The sequence below is a fragment of the Oculina patagonica genome, chromosome 4 (assembly GCF_052425735.1).
Source record: "Oculina patagonica isolate OP01 chromosome 4, crgOcupat, whole genome shotgun sequence".
Taxonomy (NCBI): Eukaryota; Metazoa; Cnidaria; class Anthozoa; order Scleractinia; family Oculinidae; genus Oculina; species Oculina patagonica.
In genome coordinates this window covers 54815331-54841849 of record NC_135761.1, presented here as the reverse complement: position 1 = coordinate 54841849, position 26519 = coordinate 54815331, and the positions used below count along the sequence as shown (strand labels likewise).

Here is a 26519-nt window from a genome sequence, read left to right as displayed (position 1 = left end):
TATGGCAGTATAACGGCTGAGCAAATGTCATCCACCTCTTAATTAAATGCCACTTAGTTCCATGGATCGAAATTATCAGGCGAATTAATGGGCCAAAACCAAGCTTTAAGATGACGGAAATTAGTGCAAATGTCCAGACGTGTTTATACAAACATACGAAGATCGACGGTATTTTCCCTGTTGTTATCTGAATTCTTGACTCTTTCATGGGATGTCTGAAAGTTTTTATGAATCAGGAGCAAGTATTCATGAAGAAATGGCGGCAATATTCTGTTAATCAAGGGAACATTCTGTTAATCAACGCGAAAAATCTTGGTTTGGTTTTATGGCTACGCTGAAAGCTTCGTGCATGTTCAATGGCTGTCACGCAATCTACGGCAAACTTGGATCTCGCTTAAAACGAATACAACTTGAAGCCAAATCATAAAAACTTTGGCAAGAAACCATAGCTATTGGTTTTTAAACTTATTGAAGGCGTTCAAACGGCGAAATCCGGATACTGAGATCACAGGCAGCAAGAAAGCCATAATTGTATGGTACTGGCCTGGGAGTGTGAAATCGGCCGAGCGGCAAAAACAGTGAACCGTTAAAAAAGTTAAATTCGCTGGTCCAATCCACTGGCTTAAAACATTTTCCTATGTATGGCGAGTAACTTGCAGTTTGTTTCGTATTTGTATCTTCCCGCACTCTTGAGAAACTGGAATTCGAAAATGCCTAGTTTTGCGACTTTTGAAAATGTCGGGAAGCTGCGTTCTTAGTTTGCATGCAGATCGTGAATAATATCGGAAGATTTTTCTAGTATGCATTTAAACAACCAAAGGACAAGTGTTATGTTGATGTAAATTGGAGTCTGTTGCTTAAATAAATCTAGAGATATACGCTGCTAAAGTTGACCTAAAATCACAACTTTTGTCACGCCACTGGGGCAATTGTTTTTTTTGTTTTTTTTTGGGGGGGGGGGGTGGTCTGTTCTCGAAAACAATAAAGTCAATCCATCAAAAAATGTTACTATGGTTACTAGTTAGGTAAGGCCTCCATACCGTATAAATATGGTGGAGATCGGCCGACCCCCTTCTTCTGGCCCCTGCCTGGATCTCTGAGTCACAAGCTCTTAAGTGCAGCGTGGCTGGTTTTTTTTTTTTTTTTTCGCTCAAAAAAGGCGTTCCGTTGACAATTTGTTAAATAACAAAGCAATTATTCTGCTCAAACTATGCGGATTTTTAGCCGACACGGCCAAGAGCCTCGTTGGAGAATTACCTGGCGATACTCTGCGCTATTTTGCAGGACAGTCGTTAAGTATCCCTCTGGTCGCAGACCAGCCCCAGGTATTTCAGAGTTTGCACGAATACATTCAAGTTTGGATGATAATACGATGAACCCAGCACTTTCCGTATATACATGCAAAACGGACAACTTATTCATGTCGTTTGTATTTTGGCAATCCGAGGAGCAGGATGGTACAATCTAAATTGGCTGAACCGAATACAGCAACATTCAAAAGATTTATAAGTTTCCGAAAAATATTAGGTCGAAGTTATAAATTATTCGCTTGCAGAGTTCTGCGACTCCTATGGATGCAAGTTAAAGGCTTTGTCTCACAATCATTGGTGATTCTTGACTAACTTCATTTATTGCGAGCTTTGACAATGACAATGGAAAATTCTAGGGTAAATGACGAACTCCGACGTTAAATTATTATTTTTTTCATTAGACGTTCACCTCTCTCGGATCTCTACACCGCTGACCAGGTTAACCTACTGCCTGGTTACCCTAGCAACACGTCGGACTCTCTACAGGTAGCGTTTTACGTGCAGCAGCCTCTTGGACTTTTCATCGGAAATGACTCGGTCCTACCTAACTTCATCCTGGAAAACATTGTAACGACTCACAGGTCCGCGCTTGAGAAAGCTATTGGAGCAAACATCTCTGATATAGAAGCTTGGTTCAAACCGCCTACCACGGAACCTAACGTGCCACCAACAGCAGCTGATGCCAAGCCGCAGTCACTGGAAGTGGATTGCGATTGGCATGGCTGCCGGAGTGGTCGTCATCATCTTGATTTTTATTGTCATCTTTTGGTGGTAAGATATAAGCTTTGGGTCTCTTTTTATATTTAGGATGTTGGCCGTTCATGAAGGTGTTTTCGTTCGTCTGTGAGCAGCTTTAAGAGAGCTCAGGGGTGGGGGGTGGGGGGGGGGGGGCAGGGGGGGGAAGAAAGTCGGCACTTTTCTTTGAATACATAGCAGTGCCTGGAAACGGTGCGAGTCTATGTAAATCAAGCCGTTGCTAAGAAAGACGTCAACCCAAAGTTTTGCTTTCTCAGAAAGATTTAAACATCAATGACTGCGTGCGTGTGAAATGCGAATAGTGGCGGTGTTTCCGTTCAATGTTATAAGCCGATGAGTTGTTTTTGGCATTTTCAGCCAGAATTCTCACCTGACATTTCACGTCAATGAGAATGTTTTGGCGGCGTGGAATAACAAACAAAATATGGGAAATAATTTCAGTATCATTAGAGTTATTTTTAATTACTATAATTTGCAAGCTCTACTTTTGCCAGACTGGTCACACCGTTATCACTGTTTGTTGTTTTTTAAAACAGCAAAATTAAAATGTCCGGCGAACTTCAAAGGAGCAATTAGAATGCAAATAGCTATTGTGTTTTGTGTACGGTCAAGACCAAAACATGTGAACTATACAATGAACTTTGTCAAACTATTCACTACGCCCTTAGCAACCATTCGATAGCTACTGCGCAGTCTTAGTTGTCCGGCACTGCTATGATTACTTTTTGAGTCGTGTAACAAAGGAAGTTTCCCCCCCCCCCCCCCCGCCCCCCCCAGAGAGCTGTAGTAATCAATAACTTTAGTGATGAAGTATCAAGACGCAGCTGTCGTAATAAACTCCTCTAGCCATGGATATAGATAAGTATCAACAAACTGTTAATTAAAGTCGTGAAAAAGTGTAATTAAAACTGCAAGGGTGTGTAAAAGTCCTAAACGCAATGCAGGAGTAATCTAACTGAGTTTTGTTTTGCTCTTTTTTAGCCTGAAAGTGAAAGTAAAATCTACAAAGGTGAAACCTTTGTGCGACGATTCTAACCAGGAACATCAGGAAGGTATAATCATGGAAGACTACGACCAGTCAGTTTCAAGCCTGGAACTTGGAGTCGAGCTGGAAACACACTCTTCTCCAACTAACGAATTATGCAATTTGCCTTTTTAACGCCACAAAATCATCTTCTACTCGAGATTTTACTTACTAATTTTTAGTCTAAAAGAGCGACCTAGCTGCTGTTTAAAATGACCACACTTCTACACGTGAAATATCTCGTTAATAGCTAGCTATCGGACAACCCGCTATTGCGGACACTCGCTATAACGGGCAAAATCAGATCCCCGGCGAAATGATTCCCGCTATAACGGACACTAAACGACGCCCTGAAGTAACAGGAAATTGAAAGAAACTTGTTGGCCTTTAGACTAAATAACATTTAAGTATGATATTTTGGGTGCGGCGATATAGCGTCGCTCAAATAACATTACTGTCATCATCGTTAATGTTTTGGTCGCTGTTATTAGTTACTACTAAAAAAGTCAGTTAATGCCCCACGCAAGATTTGATTAGCTTAGATACTAGAAACAATTCATTAAAAGAGATTTTTTGGTACACCTGATATGAGAGTAACCAAATTCGCAATAAGTCAATCAGATGCCTTGTCGGTGATAACTTATCGTACTTTTTTGAAACCTTGCGGCGGTGTCATTTTTATGGTCTAGAGCAATGACTCGACCAAACTCGAATGATGGCGAAGGAAGCGTACTAAAAAGATACCTTTTAAGAGTGTGTGACCATATTGTACAACTGCTCTCAACTTTTAAATTTACTTCACTTTTATTACACTTAATCTACAACCATGGACATATTTTGTTGGAACACTCTTAAAAACATGAATTCATGACTGTAGTAACTGTTAAACACGTGTAAGTACCCCCCCCCCCCCTTCCCTCTTTCAATGTTGTCAAATGTTAAGACGCTCTCATGTGTCAGATGAATGTTTTTTTGTCAACATTGCATAGGGGTGTGGAGAGGCAAAATGTGTGCGAATAACTGTTTTCCAATACTTCTGACCATGGTTGTAGGTGTCCGACATTTTTAGCTCTTTATGGATGCAATAAAGCGAGTGTGTTGTTAGTGTTGTTGTTGAGGCTGGTAAAAAAGATTGCGTCGAAAATATTAAAATGATCTTTCACCGTGTTAGACTGTCCAGTTTGAATTTAAATTTATTTAGTAAAATACTGAAAATGAATAGCTTAACATCAGCTTAAGATGGAAGCTGAAAACTTTCATACAAATGAAAACGCACCTACATTTATAAGTAGCGATTTGGTAAAACATTTAACAATAAAAACAATTTTTGTTGTAAAACACTTACGTTTCATTCAAGTTTTAATTTAAGTCTGGGAGTCCTGCAAGGGAACATTTTACACTCGATTTTTTTTAAAAATTGCTTTACAGGATCTGACGGATTGAGTGATGGAGTAAAATTAAAAATAATAATAATAATAATAATAATAATAATAAAATAATAATAATAATAATAATAATAAGGTTTTTTGGGCGCATTTAAAAAAACTCAATGCGCTTACATTTCTCTATTAAAAAATTAGCTAAAAGACTATGTCACGGATTTTACAAGATTTTTGAACAGCCAAAACTTATATATGTGCCACATGAAACCTAGAAATGAGTCCATTTTTATTAACAATTGCTGTAATAATTAATAATAATTTAATACTTTTTCGGCGCAAATTAGCATATAAATATGATCAAATGCGCCTTCATCAAGTTAATTCAAAACTTAAAAAGAAGAAAAAACAAACAAACAAATTTACAAATATTATATGAAGATATATAAAAATACAATTAAAGACTTTCCTAGTATAAAAATCGAAAACTCAAGATTAAAATTAAAACTAAAATTCGTGGAATTCATGCTAAAAAGAGGCTCTAACTGTAACACGCAAATGCTTTCTTGAACAAGTATGTCTTAATTGTTCGTTTAAAAAGATCGTAGCTTTTTATCGATCTCATGTCCGATGGAAATTTATTTCACAGTCCAGGGGCTGCTACTTGAAACGATTTGTCTCCTAGGGTTTTCTTGGTCTTTGCCCTTGATGGCTGCAGCAATAGTTCCTTGCAAGATCGCAGGTTGAATCTTGTTTGGTCTCTGATCTTGATCAAGTTACAGATATAAGACGATGCAACGCCATAAATTGCCTTAAAAGTTAGGACCAACATTTTGTACTCGATCCTAAAACATACCGGAAGCCAGTGAAGACGTTTTAAAGTAGGTGTTATGTGGTCAAATTTAGGTGTCTGACTGACTAGTCGGGCCGCACAATTCTGTATACGCTGAAGCTTACCAATATGTGTAGCGAGTGTGTTAAATAGCAAACTATTACAGTAGTCTACACGACCCATAATAATTGCGTAAACAAGGATCTACGTAGCCTCGCTAGTAAGGTACTTTCTTATACGCCTTATGTTGTGCAGATGGAAAGATGCGGCCTTACACAGCTTATTTATGTGAGTCACCATGGACTCATCGAACCAGGATCCAAGATTTTTTACTGATGTCACCGGGAATATACTTGTGTCACCTACACAAAGACTATCAATGTTCACTTTCGCCAACTGCTGTTTAGTGCCTATTATGATGAATTCTGTCTTACTGTCATTCAGACAGAGTTTGTCCTTGAACATCCAGCATCTAATAGCATCCACACAACGCTCCATAGCATTAACTGCATCATTCTATGAGGAAGTGGAGCCAGCCCTGAAAGCCAGATACAGTTGCATGTCATCCGCAGATGCATGGGCTTGCGTAAGGTACTCCTTGATGACCTCAAATAATTTGCTCGCGTAAATCGTGAACAAAAAAGGACCCAAGCATGACCCTTGAAAGACGCTACACGTCAACTGGAATTTCTCTGATAGTTTCTGGTCGAAGGAAACGCGTTGAGATCTATTGGGAAGGTAAGACGCAAACCACTGTAAAGCAGAACCCTTGACGCCAAAACTTACACTGAGACGGTTGAGTAAGATGTCATGGTCGACTGTGTCAAATGCCGCACTTAGGTCTAATAACACAAGCAAAGTCACGCGTTAAGAATCCATATTCATAAGTAAGTCATTATGTACTTAAGATAAGATAAGATAAGATAAGATAAGAAACTTTATTTAAGTGTCAAAACCTTATAGCCTGGAAAATAAAACCATACTAATTAGGGGACACTGCTAAAAACTAAAAGCTACACTAATACTAAGAAGAAGAAGGGCGGTCTCAGTACTATGACGCGTACGGTATGCAGATTGCAGCCATGGATATAAACCATGCTTTGCCATGTGCGCATGCGTCTGCTCAAAAACCGCACGCTCCGTCAGCTTAGAAACATACTGTAAATTATTTATGGGGCGCAAGTTCGTAAAATCAGCAAACAAACCGAGTGACTTGAGAAGCGGAGTGACTAACGCTTCCTTCCAGTCATTACCCGGATGCCAGTGAAGAGTTTATCATGCGCGTGATTACTGGAAGCAGTACGTCCAGACATGAAACCACTAGCGACGTTGGCGCAGGATCTAACGGGCAAGATTTTTTGGCCGATTTTCGAATCAAATCTCGTATCTTGCACTCGCTGAGAGGTTGAAAAGTGCGAATTCGAAGTTCTCTATCCTGGCCGACCTCCGGGTCATCCGGTACTGCAATACCATCACGAGAATTAGCAACAGCATCAATGTTCGAACGAATGGTGTTAATTTTACGAATAAATAATTGGCCAATATCATTGGTTAGGGCTGTTTTGTCCAAGTAGTTAGGAAAAGATGGATCCTCTTTTTAGATAGTACCGGATAGTACCTATATTAGAGCACTGAAACTGTTAACTAGCATTATTGGCTGCGGATGGCGCGGATGGAAACGGATTGCAATTTGAAAACGTTAGGCAAACGTTTTCAAATTGTTTTCGCGCGTCTTCAAAAAAAAATCTATATTTGTAGCCGTAGCTTGATTTCTATCCACAAAAAAGTTTATATCTTCCTTAAGTTGTTCAAAAATATTGTTTTTTTATGGTTTAAGTTGCCTTCCACTAATTTCAGAAAAGTTAAGACCAAAAATGCGAAATCTCCGTAACATGCGATATTCCTATTTGTACAGTAACTTCGCAAAAAATAGCATGTCAACATGTTATAGGAATAACTGCAGGCCCAAGTCGTTCGTCTATTAGATCGTACACTTATCAAAAAATTGATAATGGTTTACATTTACAATTTATAATTTTGTTCGTTCCCAACCGTCTGAACTTGCGTCATCGGATATTCTGTTTTTCTTTTTTTCCGCAACAAAAAATAATTGGCAAATTTTTTTCGAGAATATTTCCATGTAAACATCAGACGAATAAATAAATAGTAAGTCGCTTTTTTCATTTACAAGGTTTTATCAATTTCATGGCTTTAATTTTTCCGGTGAACACTAAAATAAATACGCCCCCGATGGGATACCTTTCTCATGTAAGCGGGCGAGTAATATTTAATATTTTGCCCAAGTAGAGCAAAAATGGAAACTGTGATCGGTCCTCATTTTTTTCTCAGATTTCATCTAAACAACTGAATCATTCAAAATGTTTCCCAAACTGTTTCCGAAAAATTTAAAATTATTTCACTTTTTCTAAATTCTAAGATTTTCACGTTCTTGTATTTGATTTGAGCGAATATTAATTCCAGACAGCTCTTTTCGGATTTTCGATGTATTGCCTATCCGGATGTACATTTACATGTTAAGGGCGCGATATTGATAATGTTAAGGTGGTATGAACTGTGGCGGAACTTGCCGTCTGATATTGTGCTTGTGTTGAGTGCTTCACAAGCTGTGACGCTTATGTTTAATGTGAAAGGGATTTCTTTTGCATTAAAAGAAGGACTATAGTTCAAAATTAGAAGAGTCCAGGTTAGAAAATGCATTGAGCTTGTAAGCGAGCCAAAAACAAATAATTATGTTGTGAAGTGAACTGGGACACCTGCGTTCTTATGCTTTAATATGCACTTAACATTAGCCATTTTTAGAAACAGCTGCGGTTTAATATAATTAAACAATATTGCTTCGCATCTTGATCATTTGATATTTCATTGGCTGTGAGATTCAACTAGGGAAAACACTCGCCAATATCGAGATCACTGACATGTGAAATGTTTGAAAAAATAGCTTTGATGAACTATCGCGCCATAAAATATGAAAGACAATACCTCGGATCGATTGACATCTATCGATTGTTTCTTCCTTGACTTTACTGGAAATTCTACAAAATTTCAAGATGGTTGGAAGATGTTCTCGTGCGTGGTGAACTCGATGCTTGTTTTGCCCACAATTTTATTGAACGGATTAGTAATTGTTACAATATGGAAAACTCCTTCTTTATACAATTCGCCCTCGAATATTCTTCTTCTGTGTCTCGCCTGTGCGGACTTCCTAAACGGTCTGATAACTCAACCGTTAGTCGTTATTCACTTGGTTGGTGAGATAACTTTGGACGCTCGTCTGTTCTGTATACCAGGTGTTGTTATGGAGTCTGCTGCATGGTTCGCCAGTGGAATATCAGGAACAACTGTTCTTGCCTTAAGCGTCGATAGATTCCTCGCTGTTTATATGCATCTGCGTTACAACGAGATCGTAACAGTTCGCCGAACTTTGATTTTTGTGGCAGCAATATGGCCTCTGTTTACTGTCAATATATTTATACGTTTTATAGGAGTGCACAACGGCTTGTTTATAACCATAAATGTCATTGTTATATTCGTTTGTCTCGTCACAATTATGTTGATCTACTATAAAATATTTAGAATTGTAAGTTATCACAGAGTGCAGATCCAGGCTCAAGTTATATCAGCGTCCCAATCAAGTGGTTCTGCAAACAAAGTTGATGAGTTGAAAGCGAGGAAGTCATTGATGACAGTGATATACATAGTGGGTTTGTTTTGGTTATGCTATCTTCCATTCGCTTGTGTTCTTGTGAGCTATCTTATTGTAGGGCTCACACCATCTATAAGAACAGCTTATGGAGTAACAGCGACAGTGGTTTTCGCAAATTCGGTTATTAACCCTGGACTGTACTGTTGGCGAATTGGAGAGATCCGTCAAGCGCTGCTTAAATGTTTCATAAAAGGCAGAGAGGGTACATGATATCAATAAAATACTTTGTAATAAGATTGTGCACAGTTATCAGTGAACAGCCTGTATTTGTTACTCTCTGTGGATAATCTTTTTCCAAATTTGTTCCTCTTTATTCATCATTTTATTTGATTAAAACACTGCTACAGGGTTAGGGGACCTTAGTATAACAAATTATACACTTAGGGAAAACAAAAATAAGCTTGGGTCAGAGATTTGAGCCAAGCAGATTGTTTATCTTTCAAACCATAATATCGGCCCGGCGGAACAGCATACTTTAGTTCTATTTTTGCCTCGTGTCACGTGCCCACGCGTGACATGTGAAAGGGACTTCCTGCATTTCTGTGTAAGATTTCTTTGTATAGAGCGTTTTCACGTGACGTCATCAAACTTCTAAATTCAAAACTATTGAACCTACAAAGCTGTTCTTTCAGACTGCTGGAGAAATTTGTGTCAGAAGAGTGCTTTGTTTATGAGAGACACTGGAAACTCGTTTATACGGACACCAAGGGGACAGGCCAAATTGTCCGTATTAACCCTATTCAGACCGTGACTTCCAGGTTATTTAAAGGGACAATGTCACGGATTTTACCAGATTTTTGAACAGCCAAAATTTATATTTGTGTCTCATGAAACCTAGAAATAATAGTCTGTTTTTATTTAAAATTGCTATACAAGAGCACTGAAACTGTTAACTAGCATTATTGGCTGCGGATGGCGCGGATGGAAACGGATTGCAATTTGAAAACGTTAGGCAAACGTTTTCAAATTGTTTCAGCGCGTCTTCAAAAAATCGATATTTTTAGCCGTAGCTTGATTTCTATCCGCAAATTAAGGTTATATAATCCTTTAGATGTTCAAAGATATTGTTTTTTTATGGGTAAAGTTGCCTTCCACTAATTTTAGAACAGTTTAGACCAAAAATTTGCGAAATCTCCGTGACATAGTCCCTTTAAGCAATCACAATGAAACTTAGAGCATATATAGTATGTAGTATGTCAAAAATCTATTTTGATATACGTCACGTGGGATTATGACGTCACATCACGTGACAATTACATCATGATGTCGAAACAGCCGTCATCTTAGATCCGCCATCTTGGATTTCAAAATTGTTCCAAAAAAATATCAGTTTATCAATTTCGGCTGCTATTCGGCCCCAAAATCCAGCATTATCTCCTATTTGGAAAACTTAACGAAAAATCTATATAGAGGAAGTTTTGAAAGGCCCCGTTTTAAAATTTACTTAAATTCGCAGGGAGAGTGAAGAATATCGCAAGTTTTTATCCAATTACAGTTTTTTTAATCATTTTAGAAAAACGGACTAAAAGACGTTGTGTGCAAACTTAATGGTCACCATGGCAACACATATGACGTCCTAGACTTCTCAAAGCGCAGTTCAACGAAAGAAAGATGGGGATAATTTTTGTATCTTTCATAGCTTCACGTGCAAATTATGTTAACTGTAAGAAACCTCGAGCCTTCATAAGGCAGAATTATTTGGAATCTGGCCTTAATAGGAGCAAAAAACGTACAAATGTCACACAAGGTAAAGCGTGCTTCATCACATTTCGAAACACTGAGAAACAACGAAGTGTTTGGACAAGTGATAAAACACAGCCTTCAGTCAGCTGACGTGTCTACTTAATCGAAATTACACCCCTTCTTATTAAAGCGTGAACACTTAAAATATGTCTGGAATGTTCTTTGTGTTTAAACCAATCACATGCGAGAACTTCAGACCGCAGAAACCACAAACAACGAATGGGTTTCCATCGGTCACGTAACAATATTCAGTTGTTTCGCTCCAATTTACAAGTACGGTAAACACTAATCGTAATTCCTTCCTTTTTGAGAACATTAACTGCCCTACTGAAAAATATGTTTGAGTGATTTTTTTTTAAAGAAAAAATTGAAAAACCGATGCGCCCGACGCTACGATTTGCCCCAGTTGCCGCCAATTTTCAAAAATTGTAACGAATTCGTATCTGCAGTTACCGTTCGCCTGAAGGCATGTTACAATATCATCCTCGGAGACCCAGGGGCAGTTTGTGGGGCAAGAGAAACGCGAAAAAGCGGGTAAAAAATAGCGCGAAACTGCCAGTTACATAAATCAGCATATAAAAGTTCTATTGACTGAAAGTGCCCCTGGGGAAAGATTCTTACCAGACCAGTTCAAAAAGCTCTCTGAATACTGCCTCGTGATTGGGCTGAAAAATCTTTTGTTTTCCCTTTGTATTATTCTGCCCAATCGACGACCATGCAGCTTGACTTCGGTCCTTTTGTACACAAAAGCCAGTGCTAGAATCGCTGCTGCACGCTTTGCACGCGTAGCTAGTCGCAATCGGCCGCTTGACACATCTGCCTGGTTTGTTCGTGAAAAATATACTCTTGTTTGGAAAAGTTTCGCCTCAAACTGTCATCAATCTTTCCGTAAAAGATCTGAAAAACATCCATTTTTATAGCAGTGCAACAAGCTGCATATCGCACACAAACTTCAATAGCTCGCAAGCAGCATTCAAGTGTTACGATTCCTGCGATCGACCACAATCTGAAGAATCCGCCGTTTCTCCGCGGGCATGGCCGTCAAACTTTCGACGTTTTCGACCAGGGGAGGCACTAGCCGAAACTTTTCCTTCCCGAGCAAATTCTCCGCTAAAAAGCAAGACAGATATAGCGAGCGAACTGGCTTTGTGTACATACTTCGTTTGCATGAGAACACAACAAAAGGACCGCAGTCAAGCTGTTCGCCGATTGGGCAGAATAATACAAAGGGAAAACAAAAGATTTTTCTGCCCAATCACGAGGCAGTATTCAGAGAGCTTTTTGAACTGGTCTGGTAAGAATCTTTCCCCAGGGGCACTTTCAGTCAATAGAACTTTTATATGCTGATTTATGTAACTGGCAGTTTCGCGCTATTTTTTACCCGCTTTTTCGCGTTTCTCTTGCCCCACAAACTGCCCCTGGGTCTCCGAGGATGGTTACAATATGTACTGAGGTTTTATCTCACCCCAACTATTGTATATGTAGCAGACCTAAACACTGATAGAAGGAGGGTTCGTTTCTTCGATAACAGCGGAAAGGAAAAGCGAAAATCAAACGATTGAACGATTGACTGAGGTGTTTACTTTGCTCCAATCACGCCAACGTTTTGAATAATTTTCGTCTGGAGCCTTTGCAGTTTGCAGTCCTACGATCATGGAACCTCTGATTGCCTAAGGGTTGAAATCGTTTGCCGAAATAAATCGAATCCCTTGTTCTACCGAAAAGATTTACAATCAGTAACGAAAACTCCACAATTTTCTATTTTATATTCGGTTTATCGTGTTACATCTTATGTCTAGACGTGTCTACAACATGCCGCATGCACTGAACCATGTCGTATAACGTCGCTAGAGAAACCGTCCTTCTTTTCTTTCAAAAATCCCAGAAAACATGTTCTGGATGTGGCCCTCGATACGAAAGAATAGCAGTTCTTTAAATTCCTGAAAAAGACAGAGCGTGATCCTGAAACAAAATAAGAACTAAAGTTGCTCCGTGACCGATGGAAACCCATTTATTGTTTGTGGTTTCTGCGGTCTGAAGTTCTCGCATGTGATTGGCTAAACACAAACATTCCAGACATATTTTTTAGTGTTCACGCTTTTATAAGAAGGAGTGTATAAGACTACGCAGAAAACGGAAGTCTGTACCCTCCACGCAAATAAAAAAATTATCCAAATGACAAGGTGTCCGAAAAATTAAAAAAATAAACATTTTTTTAATAAGTTTTTTGTAACTGGAAAGCCAGTGTCACCTTTTTGGCTTGTTCAGCATGAAACGTGAATTTGAGTGAAATTTTAAGAGGTTTTAAGATCAGATAACAAAAAAATTGGAAAACCACCAGACATTCGACCCCCACGCAACAACACCCCAGGTTGTCAAGGTGACTGTTTGGTGTTCGTGTACTAACTTTTAATTTCAAATTCTAATTTTAAAATCCCATTAAAACTTCAATATTTCTTGATTCTCTGAATTTTACTAATCCATTAAAGTGCTACTGAAACGAAATTTTCGTATCTGAGATTTTTGCAGAATTTTGTACTTTCGAACACGCTGAACATCGTGAGCTAATTTGTTTTGGCCAAAATAAAACGGAAAGTGCGTTTTTTAACAGTTGAAATACTCATTTTTGCACAAAACCATGTCCGGGCCCTGGTACCGAGTAAATTCGATTGATCACGTCACTGGTTGTGCTCTGTTCGACAGCATGGTCATTTCGCTTAATTTGTTCGAAGTTGTGTGGTCAAAGAAATCTCGGATATTGAAGATATGTCAAGCAAGTCGTCTTCTGAACAAAGCGAAGCTGTCTCTAGCAATGACGAGGATGACCATGGCGACTATTTTGAGCTGAATGGAAATTTTGCGCCTTAACAAGGCGAACCTCTCGCGGACAGCGAAGATGAAGACGAAGATGGCATCTTACCTTCAGTTTTAGAGCAGCGCCTCGAGGGAGAAATCGCTGTAACTGATTGGTAAGGGCTTATAGATGTTTTTTTGTGCTTGTTTGATTAAACATGGCTCATACCTACGTTAAACTTTTCGCAGGTGTACGTGTGGCAATTGCAGCAGAACACATTTGGTCGGAGCGCGAGAATTTAGATGTTGTTTGGAGATTGCCGAGGCAAGAAGACAGTTCACATTTAACGGGCTCGATGCACAATAATGTATACTTAATCATCCCGACTTTTCTGCTATGACCAGAAATTCCAACCCTCCCGATTTGATCGGGAGTCTCCCGATTTGATGCGTTGCCTCCCGCTCTCCCGATTTATATCAGATTCTCCCGATTTATCATGAAATTCTGAAAACAAGAGAAAAATGGCTAATTTTTAGTACTTTTTGCGATCTGAGTTTAGCAAAAGTAAAGAAAAGTACCAAAATGTTTGTGAAAAGAATAAAGACCTTATAGAATAACTCAGAAATGATGTCAAAATTCCGGAAATGGCACTTGATAGAACCTAAATTTGCAAAATTTCCCGGTGGAACATGCTTCCAGACCCCCCTAGAGGGGCACACCTTCAGCGCTAAAAATACTCCCTATTTTCCTTCAAAAAGGGTTGGAATCTCTGTATGACAAACCGGACTATCCTCGAACAAGTTGGACCATTTCTGCGAAACAAGGATGGCAGACATTATCGGAAAAGAAATGATGCAGCTCAAGCAAAGTGAGTGCATACAATAGAATTTAGCTTGATATCGTATCGTATTGTGTTTTTGATAATGAATAAGCTTACATATCTACATGCAAGGGACCGCAATATTGGCCATTTCTCTTTCTCTCGCTTCGTTGTTGTTTAATATATTGAATGACCACGACCTTCGCATAAATTCAAGATGTTTGTTGCTACAACCCTTGATTTCTCAAACTATTTTACACTGAATAATACTATTCATCAACATTATACCAGGTCTTCTGGAAAATTTCATATGAAATTCAAAAGAACAAATTATGGAAGATTCTCAATACTATAAAAATAAAGGTCCTATAATTTGGAATACCTTACCAGATGTTTTAAAGAATATAAGGTCTTTGCAGATGTTTAGGAAGAAATTAAAAACTTTCGTACTTAATCAAAATATTGATTATTGGATAAATTTAAACTCATTATCATTATTATAGCTGTTTTGTGGACACATATTTATATGGCCACCGTATGTTATAAAATGTTATTGTTGAATTATGTTATATAATTAGGGGGATCTCCTTAGAAAAGCTTGTATGAGCTTCCTGGGATCTCCTGCTACTCTAAAAGTTATTTATAATATATGACACTGTTGTAAAAGATGAGTGGCAAATAAAAGAATTAAATTGAATTGTATGTGTTTGAGCTGATGGTTTCGATGGAGTAAGCAAATTCTGTCACTAAAGTCCTCCTAGGCAGACAATTTGCATTTGAACGGAATAAGTGTGTAATTTGTGAACCTCATTATAGGTACTTTGAACTGTATACTTTCCACCTGATTGGCTATATTCTTCAAGGCATAACTTACCTAAATATATTACTTTTAGGTTCCTAAGGGCTGTGGCGTATCGATGGAAAACCCTCAACCCTTACCTTCATGTTTGTACAACAAGATCAGATCAAGTTTTCAAACCCAAGAGGCAACAGGCTATGTTTCTGGACAGGAGCAGGCTGATTGATATCATGACAGAACTCATTGGATAATACTTGTATTTATTTTGTTACACACTTGCAACAACACTTTATGCAATGGACAAGAAAAATCCAATATTCTTTTGTTGTGTTCTCAATTTATATCACATGCGGTGAATTTTGTTTGCATATAAAATGATTGGCTTACTTTAAATGCTGTTCACATTTGTGTTTATGCTTAATTTCAACAAGCTTTGATTATATTCCTGTAAGTAACTAAACTTTTTTAATATTTCTTTATCTTAATGCCTGTTTTAATAAAAGGTTAAAAACCAATAGAAGCAGAATGAAACTTTAAAATTGTGAAAAATCCAAATAGTTTGGCTATATTGTGATCTGCCCTATTGTGAACAACTATGTTTCTGCCGGCCTTTTATCGCTTGGTTACATTTGGGGCATTTCCTCTCTGTCGTTCTTCTCCGTTTGGAAGAGGGTCCAGGTTGGGAAGAAGAAGAAGACCTCTTTTCCTGTTGCTGCAACTTAAACTGTTCTGGTTCTGTAAGTAGAAATTAATTGGACCTTAAGCCATTCTGTATATACAGTCAACTCTCTTTAAGACAGACACCGTCGGGACCAGCTCTAACTGTCAGTCTTAGAGAGGTGTACATCTTGTAGGGAGTTTAGTTACAGTAAAATGACTGAAAAACAGCAGGGACGGGACCAACAGCAGGTGTCCTTCTTACAGAGGTGTCCGTCTTATAGAGGTGTCTGTTAAGAGAGAGTTGACTACAGTCAGTCAACTCTCTCTTAACCAACACCTCTATAAGTCAGACAACTGATGTTGGCTCCTGTGTGTTGTTTTTCAGACATTTTACATTATCTGAACTCTCTAAAACCAGTAGCTTCACTTCACTTTGTTCTGAGACTGTTGGTACCAGTCATGATCACATCCATACTAGAAAGAATTGACTGTATTACTAATTTATCTGAACCTTATTTTTATCTCCTCCTAGATATTTAATATCTCACATGTGGAAGTTACAATAAGAATTATGTCATGTCTAATTTGAATTCTTTTTCCTGAGACTCAACAGCTCTACTAACTATGATAAGATATTCTTTTTAATTTTGGCTATATTCACCTGAGGGAAATAACTCTGTTCGCAGCTCCTTTCGTGCTTCATTACACTTTATGGCTGTATCCTTGGAAACGCGGTCAGTAAACTGATTGGTCAAGGGTTCTGGAATTTTTGCCTTGTATTCTGCTCTAATGGTATCTCTCTCTTGTTTGGTCATGCTGAATAGTAACTGCTTTATATCATCCACATAATCTGTATTAAATATAGAAATAAATCAATTTATTATATAAACACTAATTAAATACCAGCTTTCGCGTGAAAACATGATATCTTCGCACATGAAAACAACATGTTATCTACACATGTAAGATATCACCGTTGCTATGGTTATGTAAATAATCGCGCCTTTTGCAGCATAAATTAAAAGGTTTGGTGTTTTAATTAACAATTAGACTACGAGCCCAAGTTTTCTATGAGCGAATAGTCACCAACGCGCAGCCAAGTTGACTATGGCTCATAGATAACGAGGGCGAGTAGTCTCATTGTTTTAGTAGAAACTCTAAAGAATTGTAGTCCAAAACCTACAATTTTATGTACTTTTAAGCCAAAAATGAAGAAAAATTCACCCTTTAAAGAGCAACTCGCGCGCGATTGTTTTCTATCGGCGAATAGAAATCAATGGGAGAACCAATCAGATTTGTGGATTTTCAATAGAACACGGCTGAGTTTCTACTAATAATAATTGGCATAACCACACTGACCTACTATTGGTAATCGCGCAATCTTATTGGCTACACAGGTGCCTACTATCGATCCGTAGAAGGCTCTCGGAGCGCGCGCTTAGTCTTCGCTGAATTTTATCAATCAAAACCTTCAAAAAATCAATTCTAGCGATATTCTGAGTTTAATAGATTGGTCAGTGGGTTATGCTAACACAATTAGACGGCTCGGTTTCTACCGGCATTTGATAGTTGACTCGGGGCTTCGCCCCTCGCCAACTATCAGCCGATAGAAACCTCGAGCTCGCCGTCTAATTGTTAAATAGAATATTACGCTTGGAGATAGGAAATTTCTTTTCTCATGAAAATATTTCACTCGTTCAATATCTCTACGCTCATTTATATTAATATCACTATCCGTGACATCAGAAACCAACTTCCCTCATGTACACATAGAGATAATATATCTTGTGTTTGTACTAGTCTACACATGTAGCTTGTGTGAACATCATTTAGATGACAAAGATGATATGTTATACATACCATATGTAGGTGGCTCTGCAACTTCCCTTACCACTGCTTCGCCCATTTTGAATTTTGGATATGTCACATTCACATAGGTTTTCCCCTCCTTTGTTTTCTTCTGGTCTCTTCTGAGATTCTCATTGAAATGCAGGCATGCCAAGACATGTCTATCAACAACAAAATTTTAAAAAAAATAATAATAATGTGTTTGAAAAAGACCTGTACTTGTTTGTTGTGCCTACAGTTTAAATCTATCTCAGTTGGGTGATTTATTAAGATTATTTTGAAGGGTCCTCCATCTTACCTGCAGAATGTTCCAAGCCATGAGAAGCACAACATCTTGGGATGCCACTGATTTAGTGTGGAGTGAAATCCCTCTAGGCAGCTGGTCTCTGCCTCAGGAGACAACCGTTTCACGTCATTAAGTATGCCTGTCTTCATGAGAATTTCGTGCATCTTCTCATATGCCTTAGTCCCTTGAAAATAAAGACATAATAACATTTTGATGTCATTTAGTAGGTTTGTCTTCATCAGAAGTTCATGCATTTTCTCATATGCCACTGAGCCTAGAAATAATCAAACAGATAAACCTGGGTCCATACTTTTACTAGCTTGCATAGTCGGCATACTTTTGGTGAGCAAGTGCTTGATTTAAATTTGATGAAATCGAGTTTGAATTAGCAGGGTCTAGCTTATTTCAATTGAAAAATAAGTGTCCAGATCTTTTATAGTCTTCCATAAAAAAAAAGTAGCCTACCAACTTTGATCCACTTCCTGCGTGTAATGTTATCGTCGTGTGCACACTGTTTGAAAAGCTCATCAGGGTGATTCGTATGCTTGTTTGACACATGTCGCAGAAAAGATTTCCACTTTGCCAGAATCAAACTTTGGAACCCAGCTTTTGTTGAGGTGGAACACCAGTAGATGTGTTTTTTTACTGCCTTGATCCACTCAGCAATCAATTCACAACCCTTTTGCTTGCTAGCAGCCAGCAGTTTCTTTACTAGTCCCTTTACTATATGCCAGTGATCAAAGTAGTGAGTTACAGAAGGTTGGGACTGCCGAATCCATTGAGCTATCCCTCGGTGTCGGTCAGAAACAAATACTTTAATTGCAAGCCCAGCAACTTTCTGTAAATAGTCAAAGCCACGTTTGGCACCTTCAAGCTCCATAGCCTGGCTGTTACCTGTCTGGTTTGACTGCAAAATAAATTATCCTGATGCACATGCGAGAGGCAAAACAATTTTATTTTACAATTTTAAAGTTAATGCACCTGTCAATGTTAAGCCCCAGGGGGGGGGGGGTGCAACCCAAGGGAATTTGACATTGTGAAGCTCTCCCAGGGTTAGAAATTTAAGAGGAGATATTTGAAATTTGACATTCACTAGGTGCTCTGGCTTCCAAAAAAATGTCAAAATCCCCTGGGTCTGTCCACCCCTACCCAGGGGCTTAACATTGACAGGTGCATAACTTGTAAATGAAAATAATTTATCAGGCCCAAAGGCTTAAAAACAGCCATCCTATTCTACACACTCTTCTGGATCCAGTTCTGTTCCTGACTAGTTATTACACTGATTAAAAAATATCTTCAATGATTTCACATGGAATCCTTGGGACACATATGAGATACTTACAGGGATACTAAATATTAATAATGTATGTAATTTAATAATGTACCATAATACATGTATGTATTGTTTGTAAGTACCCAGTACATACCTGCAATAACTCAAAGTGCACAATCTTCATTAATGGTGAGCACAGCAGTGTGTACGCACCATACTTCGCTGAATGACCCATTGAATCAAATTAAACCTCCCATCACCTGCCCAGACTACATCCTTCATGCCTTTCAACTTGTCAATCAAAGATGCCCGATAGGTTTCCCAGTATTTCAAAACAGTTGGAAAGAGAAATCTGCTCTGGTGGTAGAAAAAGGTTCTTGCCTCATACACAGTCAGGCCCATGTGCTTAAACACGAGAAGTAATTTGCTAATGGAGGCACCAGCCATTAGTACAGCAAAACTGAGAAGAACATTCCCAGCAGGATACCTTCCTAGTATAAATGGCTGACTCCTCCATTTGAAATTCTTCTTGCAAGATTGACAGTATTGGTTTACTGTCACCATAGTGCCACAACTTTCCATTGACACTTTTGGATCTTCAGCTTTGCAGATGAAGCAAAAGAGGGAGAAAACCTTCAACAAGGCACTGTAAAAAACTATAAATTTTGGCTCATCTTGACATTGGGTGCCAGGTTCCACTCTGAAGAGAAAAACAAACAGCGATAAATATTTGGTGGAAGCTTAAATATATTTTCATTTACCACCTCATTTTCTCAAAGATGGAGAAAACTAGGAATATTTCAAAAACTCATTAATAATTCATAAAGAAAATACAAAATAAATATTAATGTTTAATGAGTGTTTTTATATCTGATAAAGACACGGCTAAACTTTACGTCCAATTTTCTAGGCCAAAATATCCCCAAGTCTAAATATTAGTGCAAGAATGAGTTGATCTACATCGGAAGATTTTGAAGCCGTTCAATAAATTCACAGTTTGTGTTTTATCAAGTCTAAAACACTCGGCTGCGCCTCGCGTTTTAAACTTGATAAAACACTGCTGCTCATTCATTAAACATAACATAAGTCATAAATGCATACAATAGAGCATTTCGTAAATACTTTATAGTTTTTCTTGTAATAGGGTCATCCTTCTCTTCGTCGTCTCCATCATCGTCTACTTCCGCTTCATCCTCCAACAATTTCCATTCAGGATCAGTGTCATCTTGATCAGCATCCTCGCTCGGTGAGTTGAATGGTTCAACATCAGACAGGCTCTCGTTTGGATCATTCTCCATTTCCTCGTCAGGAAATAAGTCTTCTTCATAATCGTCTTGCAAGCTTGACGAATATTTCTGCAGTTGCTTCAGAGGAAACAAATGACTTTATATAAGTTACCAGGTCGGAAAGGGAATAAACATAACTTCTGCCACCGTGACAGCCTATTGCAAATAATTTTTACCTTTTGAAGATCTTTGTTGATCTTCTTCAGATGATTGACTTCCATCTGTAAAACAGCCTTTCTTGACTTCATTTTCCGACAAGAATCTTGAAGATGTTCAAAGCGCTGAACATAGGTTTTGCAATTTTCACAGGGAACCGCCACTTCTATCCCAGATGGTGTTGAGACAGAATCAATGGACACCGGATCGGAATCAACTGGCGAATGAACTTTTATAGCTTGATCTTGATCACATGGCAGTGACAGGGAATCAGAAGAAATCTTATTAGCACTTTGCTCCGGTTCTTTGGGTTCTTCTGAAGAAATCGCTGTCTGCTTAGCGACATTTCGGATAATCTAAGAGTAAGGAATACGTATAACTTAAAATCACGTAGTAAGCATCTTACGCATTAATTTTTGAAGCAAATGATCGGTCTTGACTTTCACTCCACTCACAAACACATGCACACATACCTTTCTTCGTTCGCGCGGTGTGACAACATTCTCTTGTTGCTCGACACAGTCTTTAGTTGGCACAGCATTCTTTTTTAACCATCTTTTAGTACGAAATGATACATCTACTCCGAGATTTAAATCGGGCCGTTGTTCAAAGTCTGATGGATCAAAATGTACCGAACAAAGTACTGATGATTTCGATGGCTGCCAGTTTGCTCGATGTCTTCGCACGAAGCGAACCCATTTGTCGCGAATAACGTCTTCCCGAGGAAACACATGCATAGATATGCCCTCAGTGGTGGAATTATTTTTGCAACTAACATTTCCGGGCCCACCAGCAACACAGTACTTGCCCGAAGACCTTTTCTTTTGCGTTTTGGCTCCAACGACAGCTGCGCCGCACTCCATGTTTTCCCGTCTGTTTTCCCGGGTTTTTCTCTGAGTTGTGAGACGACACAACCAGTGACGTCACAACGCCAGTTTGGCCGCGCCAAGATGGCCGCCAATTTTGAGCTAAACAGGTCAACTTCGAACGGTTAAAAAGATACTTTAGGCGAAGCGTTGGCCAAAGAAAAGCTCACAACGTTAGTAAGTAAGACTAAAACTTTATTATTATGAAAAAATCTCGGATACGAAAATTTCGTTTCAGTAGCACTTTAAATTAAGGAAAACTATTTCCACAAAAAATTAAACAATAAACACCGCAATACATAGGTTTGTGTAATGGGCAAAGAGGTTTTGCTGAAAATGCGAACGAGATATTTTCTTTTAACCCAAGTTAATCGGTGGATAAATGGCCTTCAGGTGTACCCCCGCCTTAATTAAATTTTTGCCTATTAGTAAACATAACAGCTGAACACGCTTTTCGGCTTTCAAACACCGATAATTAAATCGATAGATAGATATTCCTCACATGATCTCAAAACATGCTTCTACAACAGTAAAGTTACTTGATACTAGTAACATACCCCAAAAGCCTTTTAATACGTTTTTAATAATAAAAATAAAGAAATTATAAAGCTATTATCTATCTACTTTGCATAACAATTTTCTTGCACATTTAAGTAGCGCTTGGCGGATTTCTGCTATTCTCCAGCAGTACAGTCCAGGGTTAATAACAGAATTTGCAAAAACCACTGTCGCTGTTACACCATAAGCTGTTCTTATAGATGGCGTGAGTCCTACAATAAGATAGCTCACAATAACACAAGCAAATGGAAGATAACATAACCAAAACAAACCCACTATATACACTACAGTCATCAATGATTTCCTCGCCTTGAACTCGTCAACTGTTTGCACTGATACACTAACTGATTGTGACGCTGCTAGAACTTGAGCTTGAATTTGCACTCTGTGATAACTTACGATTCTAAATATTTTATAATAGATCAACATTATTGTTACAAGACAGACGAATATAACAACGACATTTACAGTTGCAAAAATGTGAGTATTCACTCCTATCAACCGAGCAAAAATATTCACGGTAAAGACAGGCCATATCGCCGCCACAAAAGTTGACGTTCGGCGAACTGTTACGATCTCGTTGTAACGCAGATGCATATAAACAGCAAGGAATCTATCGACGCTTAAGGCAAGAACAGTTGTTCCTGATATTCCGCTAGCGAACCATGCGGCAGACTCCATAACAACTCCTGGTATACAGAACAGTCGAGCGTCCCAAGTTATCTCACCAACCAAGTGAATAACAGCAACCGGTTGAGTTAGCAGACCGTTCATGAAGTCTGCACAAGCTAGACACAGAAGGAGAATGTTGGAGGGCGAGCTGTATAAAGAAGGAGGTTTCCATATTGTGACAATTACTAATCCGTTCAGTAAAACTGTGGGCAAAACAAGCATCGAGTTCACCACGCAAATAAATATCTTCAAAGCATCTTGAAATTTTGTAGATTTTCCAGTGAAGTTAAGGAAAAAGCAATCAATGGAAAACTCTCGGTCAGTAGCGTTATCTTGCATGTTTTCAAGCACGATAGGAGTTACATGTTTAATAATTAATGTGCAAAAAAATTAATAAACGAGTTATTGCTCATTTAAATGTCAAAATAATTAAATTCATGAAAATGAGACCTGGTAGATAGTACGATTACAATGCATTGCAGCTGCTCTGCTTTTAAAAAGAAGCTTGTTAAAACCGCAAACAGTTGTGTTAGAGCCAATCCGTGAAAACCCAATGGTAGATTAGCTAAAATTTTCGACATTAGCCAATAAAATTTGCAGGGCTTTCTGACAGTTTTGGCGAAGGTCAATAGTTTTGGAGAATTATCTAACAATATGTCGATTTTAAGTACCACGCTAAACTCATTGGGTGCACACAGCATGTGAGCAATTATTTTTTTTATGGAAATATATAGGTATTAGTGCTCACGCGATGTGTTACTCTTGCAAAGCAGAATAGCTTTGAAATTTCGCCAAAATAACAAAAGTTAAAATACTTGCGAAGGAAAATAGGGATGTATTTTGGAAATATATCCCGACCAACATTGAAACACGTTTTATTTTTAACTCACTGCAAATGTTTTGGCTTACTTTATGTTATTTCTTATCGTATTTGATAGCAAAAGACGCAAATACTGTACTAATCATTGCAACGGTTCAAGTCACGACTTTCTGAGTCACAATCAAGTGGGATTCTGAGCAAAATTAAAAGCGACCGATTTTTTCTTAAGGCATGAATTTAAAAACACTAGCCGAGAAAGACAGGTGCTGTAAACTGTTTTGACTGTATATTGTACGGTTGTTTTACTCTTCTTAATTCGTAGCTTTAAAAAATGCGTTTTGCAGAGCAACTTTTCTTCCTTTAAGTTGACAACATCCTTAGCCCAGCTGTTTTTTTTTTCTATTGTTTCGTTCACTCTTAGGTAAAAAAAAAAAAACGCTCAACTTCCGGTGACCACTTATTTCATAACGGAATACTAAATTGAGGAAGTTTTGCAGTAAATTTCAAGACTACGCATTAAGTTAAGGTTCCGTGTTTGAGTAATGTCAAGTTTTGGAATGTGTTGTATTTTTTTTTCTTTATTTAGAAAAGGTATATTGCAGTGTGTGATCTAGTTTCTTTTAAGTTAGGTTTACACGGACAATTTTACGTGACAAATATATTCAATCGTGTACATGACACAACAATCATTTATTTTCCAGCAGTTTAAAGTTTAGTGCGCCTGTAATGACCTTGGACAGCAGAGATACGCACACAGATAAGTGCGCACCGAGTGCTCATTTGGAGTTTGGGAGATTGGGGACGACACATGATGACGAAATATTTGCCTCATTTCATGTGACAACTTTTATTTGTCACATAGAAACTGACACGCCAGCTTTGTCACATAAAATGAGAATTATATTAGGGCCGCCAAGCGGCCTGAAGTAATAATTCGGATTATATAAACAGACGAAGTGAGAAATATATGAGGTTTCCACCCTTCCCTGGTGTATTTATAGGGTGTTGCTTTGCCTGTCTATTCCATGGCGTCAAAAAGCCAGCGAAGGATCATGGGTCCGCGGGACCTAGGCACCAGGGCCTTATGGGTAGACCCAGGCCCTTGTTTTGCTTTTAAGGGGGTACCCCTTGTATTTTTAGCGTTAAAAAGTGGTTTGAAGCACTAACTGGGAAATTCCTACCATTTGTTGTCTCGTATATTTCGAACGGAGTCTGTGAAATATAATCGGCCAATTGTTCACGCCATACGAGCAAAATAAAAAGTGTCACATGAAACTTGCTCGGGTAAACTGGTCTTTATTTTACGAGCCAGTGATGTTGTTTGTTAACAACCGTTGTGTTCTGGATTCATGCCAGGCCCGCTCAGTTGCACGCCCTAGCTGTGTCGGGGCCTCGGTACCACTGTATTTCACCCTTACAGTAGGTTTCCCACCTCCCACGAACGAGGTCGCTGAGACGGACTTAAATCTACCACACGAGTTGAAAAATACCCAACGTTTTATTTTGATTAAAATACAATTAAATATTCCTAGTGACGTATAATATATTCCACTTCGGCATTGATATAGTGTCTAACGTATGTTGAATTGTATAAATACTATTGAAAATCACAGTCAAGGATGTCTACGAATGGTCCTCGTCATTTTGTATTTTCCTTTATGTTTAACACACATTTTCCCTTGTTCTCCTGAGGTAACTAGTTCCAGGAACAAGTGACATCCAATAAAATCTTATTTCGAAATTGATTCTAGACCTTTGTGTAACGGAGGTTATGCCACTGCTACTCGACTAAGGCAGCTTTCTAAGTACAACGATTACTGCCCTTGTTGTTATATACTGTCCTAAACCTTTCTTGGGTTAATTCACATTTTAGTCAATATGTTTCTCCTGACATAATAAGGGGTAATTCATTGAGGCCTTCATTCTCATAACCTGCTTACTCTCATTTGCTACTCAGGGAAATGAGAATTTAGAGGTTCAGCGCTGTAAGGATTAAAGGTCTGCCGAGAATAACAAATGTACGGTCGTATACCCTTCTCTTTTTATCCAACATTTTATGAGGGAAATTACAGGTATACAGTTAATGTTGGCGATACTCTTTCAACAGTGTATCAATTTCAACTAAAATTGACAAGAACTTACCTTGTCGTGTTTATAAATAATTATAATTGATAATATATTCTTTACAACAAAATCAACACTGTTATCTTCAAAATTAACATCGAGTATATGGAAACGTGACGCTTGTTTGTCACGCCATCGCCAGATCTTTTAGCATTGAACTAAACCAATTCACTTTAGTTGGTAGACAGGTTTTCTTTATAGCAGTCAGGTCGGTAGTGGCAGCAGATCTCGACAAATCTTCCCATCTCCTTTCTTCTTATCAAGCCATTGGCCGCAAGCAAAAGTCACTTTTTCCTGACTCGTGAGATTCGTGACGTCAACTCTGTCCAACATCCACCCTGCTCCAAATCCTTTGTTGTCATGCTCAATGCGCAGGCGTGTCAACTGACCAAGATCCAGTGCCTCGATCTTGAAGTCGTCCGTTTTTCCTCTCTCGAACAAGTCGACGAACTTTTTGGTCAGCTGTCTGTGGCCCGTGTCGCCGTTTGAGCCATATAAGGTAATGGACACGTTGGCATCTGTGCCTGCGTGTGAGACGTCGGCTGTGACGACTTCTACTAGATATTGAACAGGTTGAAGGTCTAAAACAATGAAATAAAAAGTAATCAGCAAATAAAAAGTTTGTGAAAGAAGTTATTCAACCTGAGTTCCTGCGAAAGAAGTTGAACTGAGTAATGACTCTCTGCATAACAGTCCATAGCGCAGAATGCCTATTGTTCTCGGGACATTTACTTACAGTTGAAGAAAGTGTATAGGTCTGTCATGACGCTTGTTAATATCCATAGACGC

General features: G+C 38.5%; 5 protein-coding genes and 1 long non-coding RNA gene across 6 annotated transcripts in view; 3 read left to right on the top strand and 3 right to left on the bottom strand.

Moving 5' to 3' along the window:
* LOC144650725 (uncharacterized) overlaps positions 1-4257 on the top strand; it is a 137693-nt gene extending 133436 nt beyond the window's left edge. The window contains 3 exon segments of the mRNA XM_078510467.1: positions 1712-1984; positions 1986-2081; positions 3048-4257. Coding sequence (XP_078366593.1) covers positions 1712-1984; positions 1986-2081; positions 3048-3225 — 547 coding nt within the window. The 3' untranslated portion in view covers positions 3226-4257.
* Positions 4258-8132: 3875 nt separating this feature from the next.
* Positions 8133-9243, top strand: LOC144648860 (melanocortin receptor 4-like). The gene has a single exon (XM_078508306.1). It carries the CDS (start codon positions 8288-8290, stop codon positions 9233-9235), a length of 948 nt encoding a protein of 315 aa, XP_078364432.1. The 5' UTR covers positions 8133-8287; the 3' UTR covers positions 9236-9243.
* Positions 9244-13441: 4198 nt separating this feature from the next.
* LOC144650713 (uncharacterized) lies at positions 13442-15566 on the top strand. The gene is made up of 4 exons (XR_013570173.1): positions 13442-13737; positions 13811-13963; positions 14341-14430; positions 15276-15566. It is a non-coding gene; the product is annotated as an uncharacterized LOC144650713 (long non-coding RNA).
* Positions 15567-15636: 70 nt separating this feature from the next.
* Positions 15637-21553, bottom strand: LOC144648593 (uncharacterized). The gene is given in 10 exon segments (XM_078508112.1): positions 15637-15916; positions 16503-16691; positions 17702-17850; positions 17988-18159; positions 18441-18882; positions 19403-19495; positions 19498-19948; positions 20371-20612; positions 20711-21046; positions 21164-21553. Coding segments are annotated over 10 exon segments (2619 nt in total). The 3' UTR covers positions 15637-15761.
* A 390-nt stretch (positions 21554-21943) lies between these two features.
* On the bottom strand, positions 21944-23127 carry LOC144648859 (melanocortin receptor 4-like). Its single transcript, XM_078508304.1, has one exon. The coding sequence runs from the start codon at positions 23123-23125 to the stop codon at positions 22169-22171; it is 957 nt and encodes a 318-aa protein (XP_078364430.1). The 5' UTR covers positions 23126-23127; the 3' UTR covers positions 21944-22168.
* A 1958-nt stretch (positions 23128-25085) lies between these two features.
* Positions 25086-26519, bottom strand: part of LOC144650726 (lipoxygenase homology domain-containing protein 1-like) — a 50064-nt gene continuing 48630 nt past the window's right edge. The window contains exon 44 of the mRNA XM_078510468.1: positions 25086-26311. Within this exon, the coding sequence (XP_078366594.1) occupies positions 25935-26311 (377 nt within the window). The 3' untranslated portion in view covers positions 25086-25934. The remainder of the gene's footprint in view (positions 26312-26519) is intronic.

Bases quoted from the DNA above. Each gene is read 5' to 3' on its own strand.
- LOC144648860 (XM_078508306.1), top strand. From the start codon at position 8,288: ATGAAAGACAATACCTCGGATCGATTGACATCTATCGATTGTTTCTTC.
- LOC144648859 (XM_078508304.1), bottom strand. From the start codon at position 23,125: ATGCAAGATAACGCTACTGACCGAGAGTTTTCCATTGATTGCTTTTTC.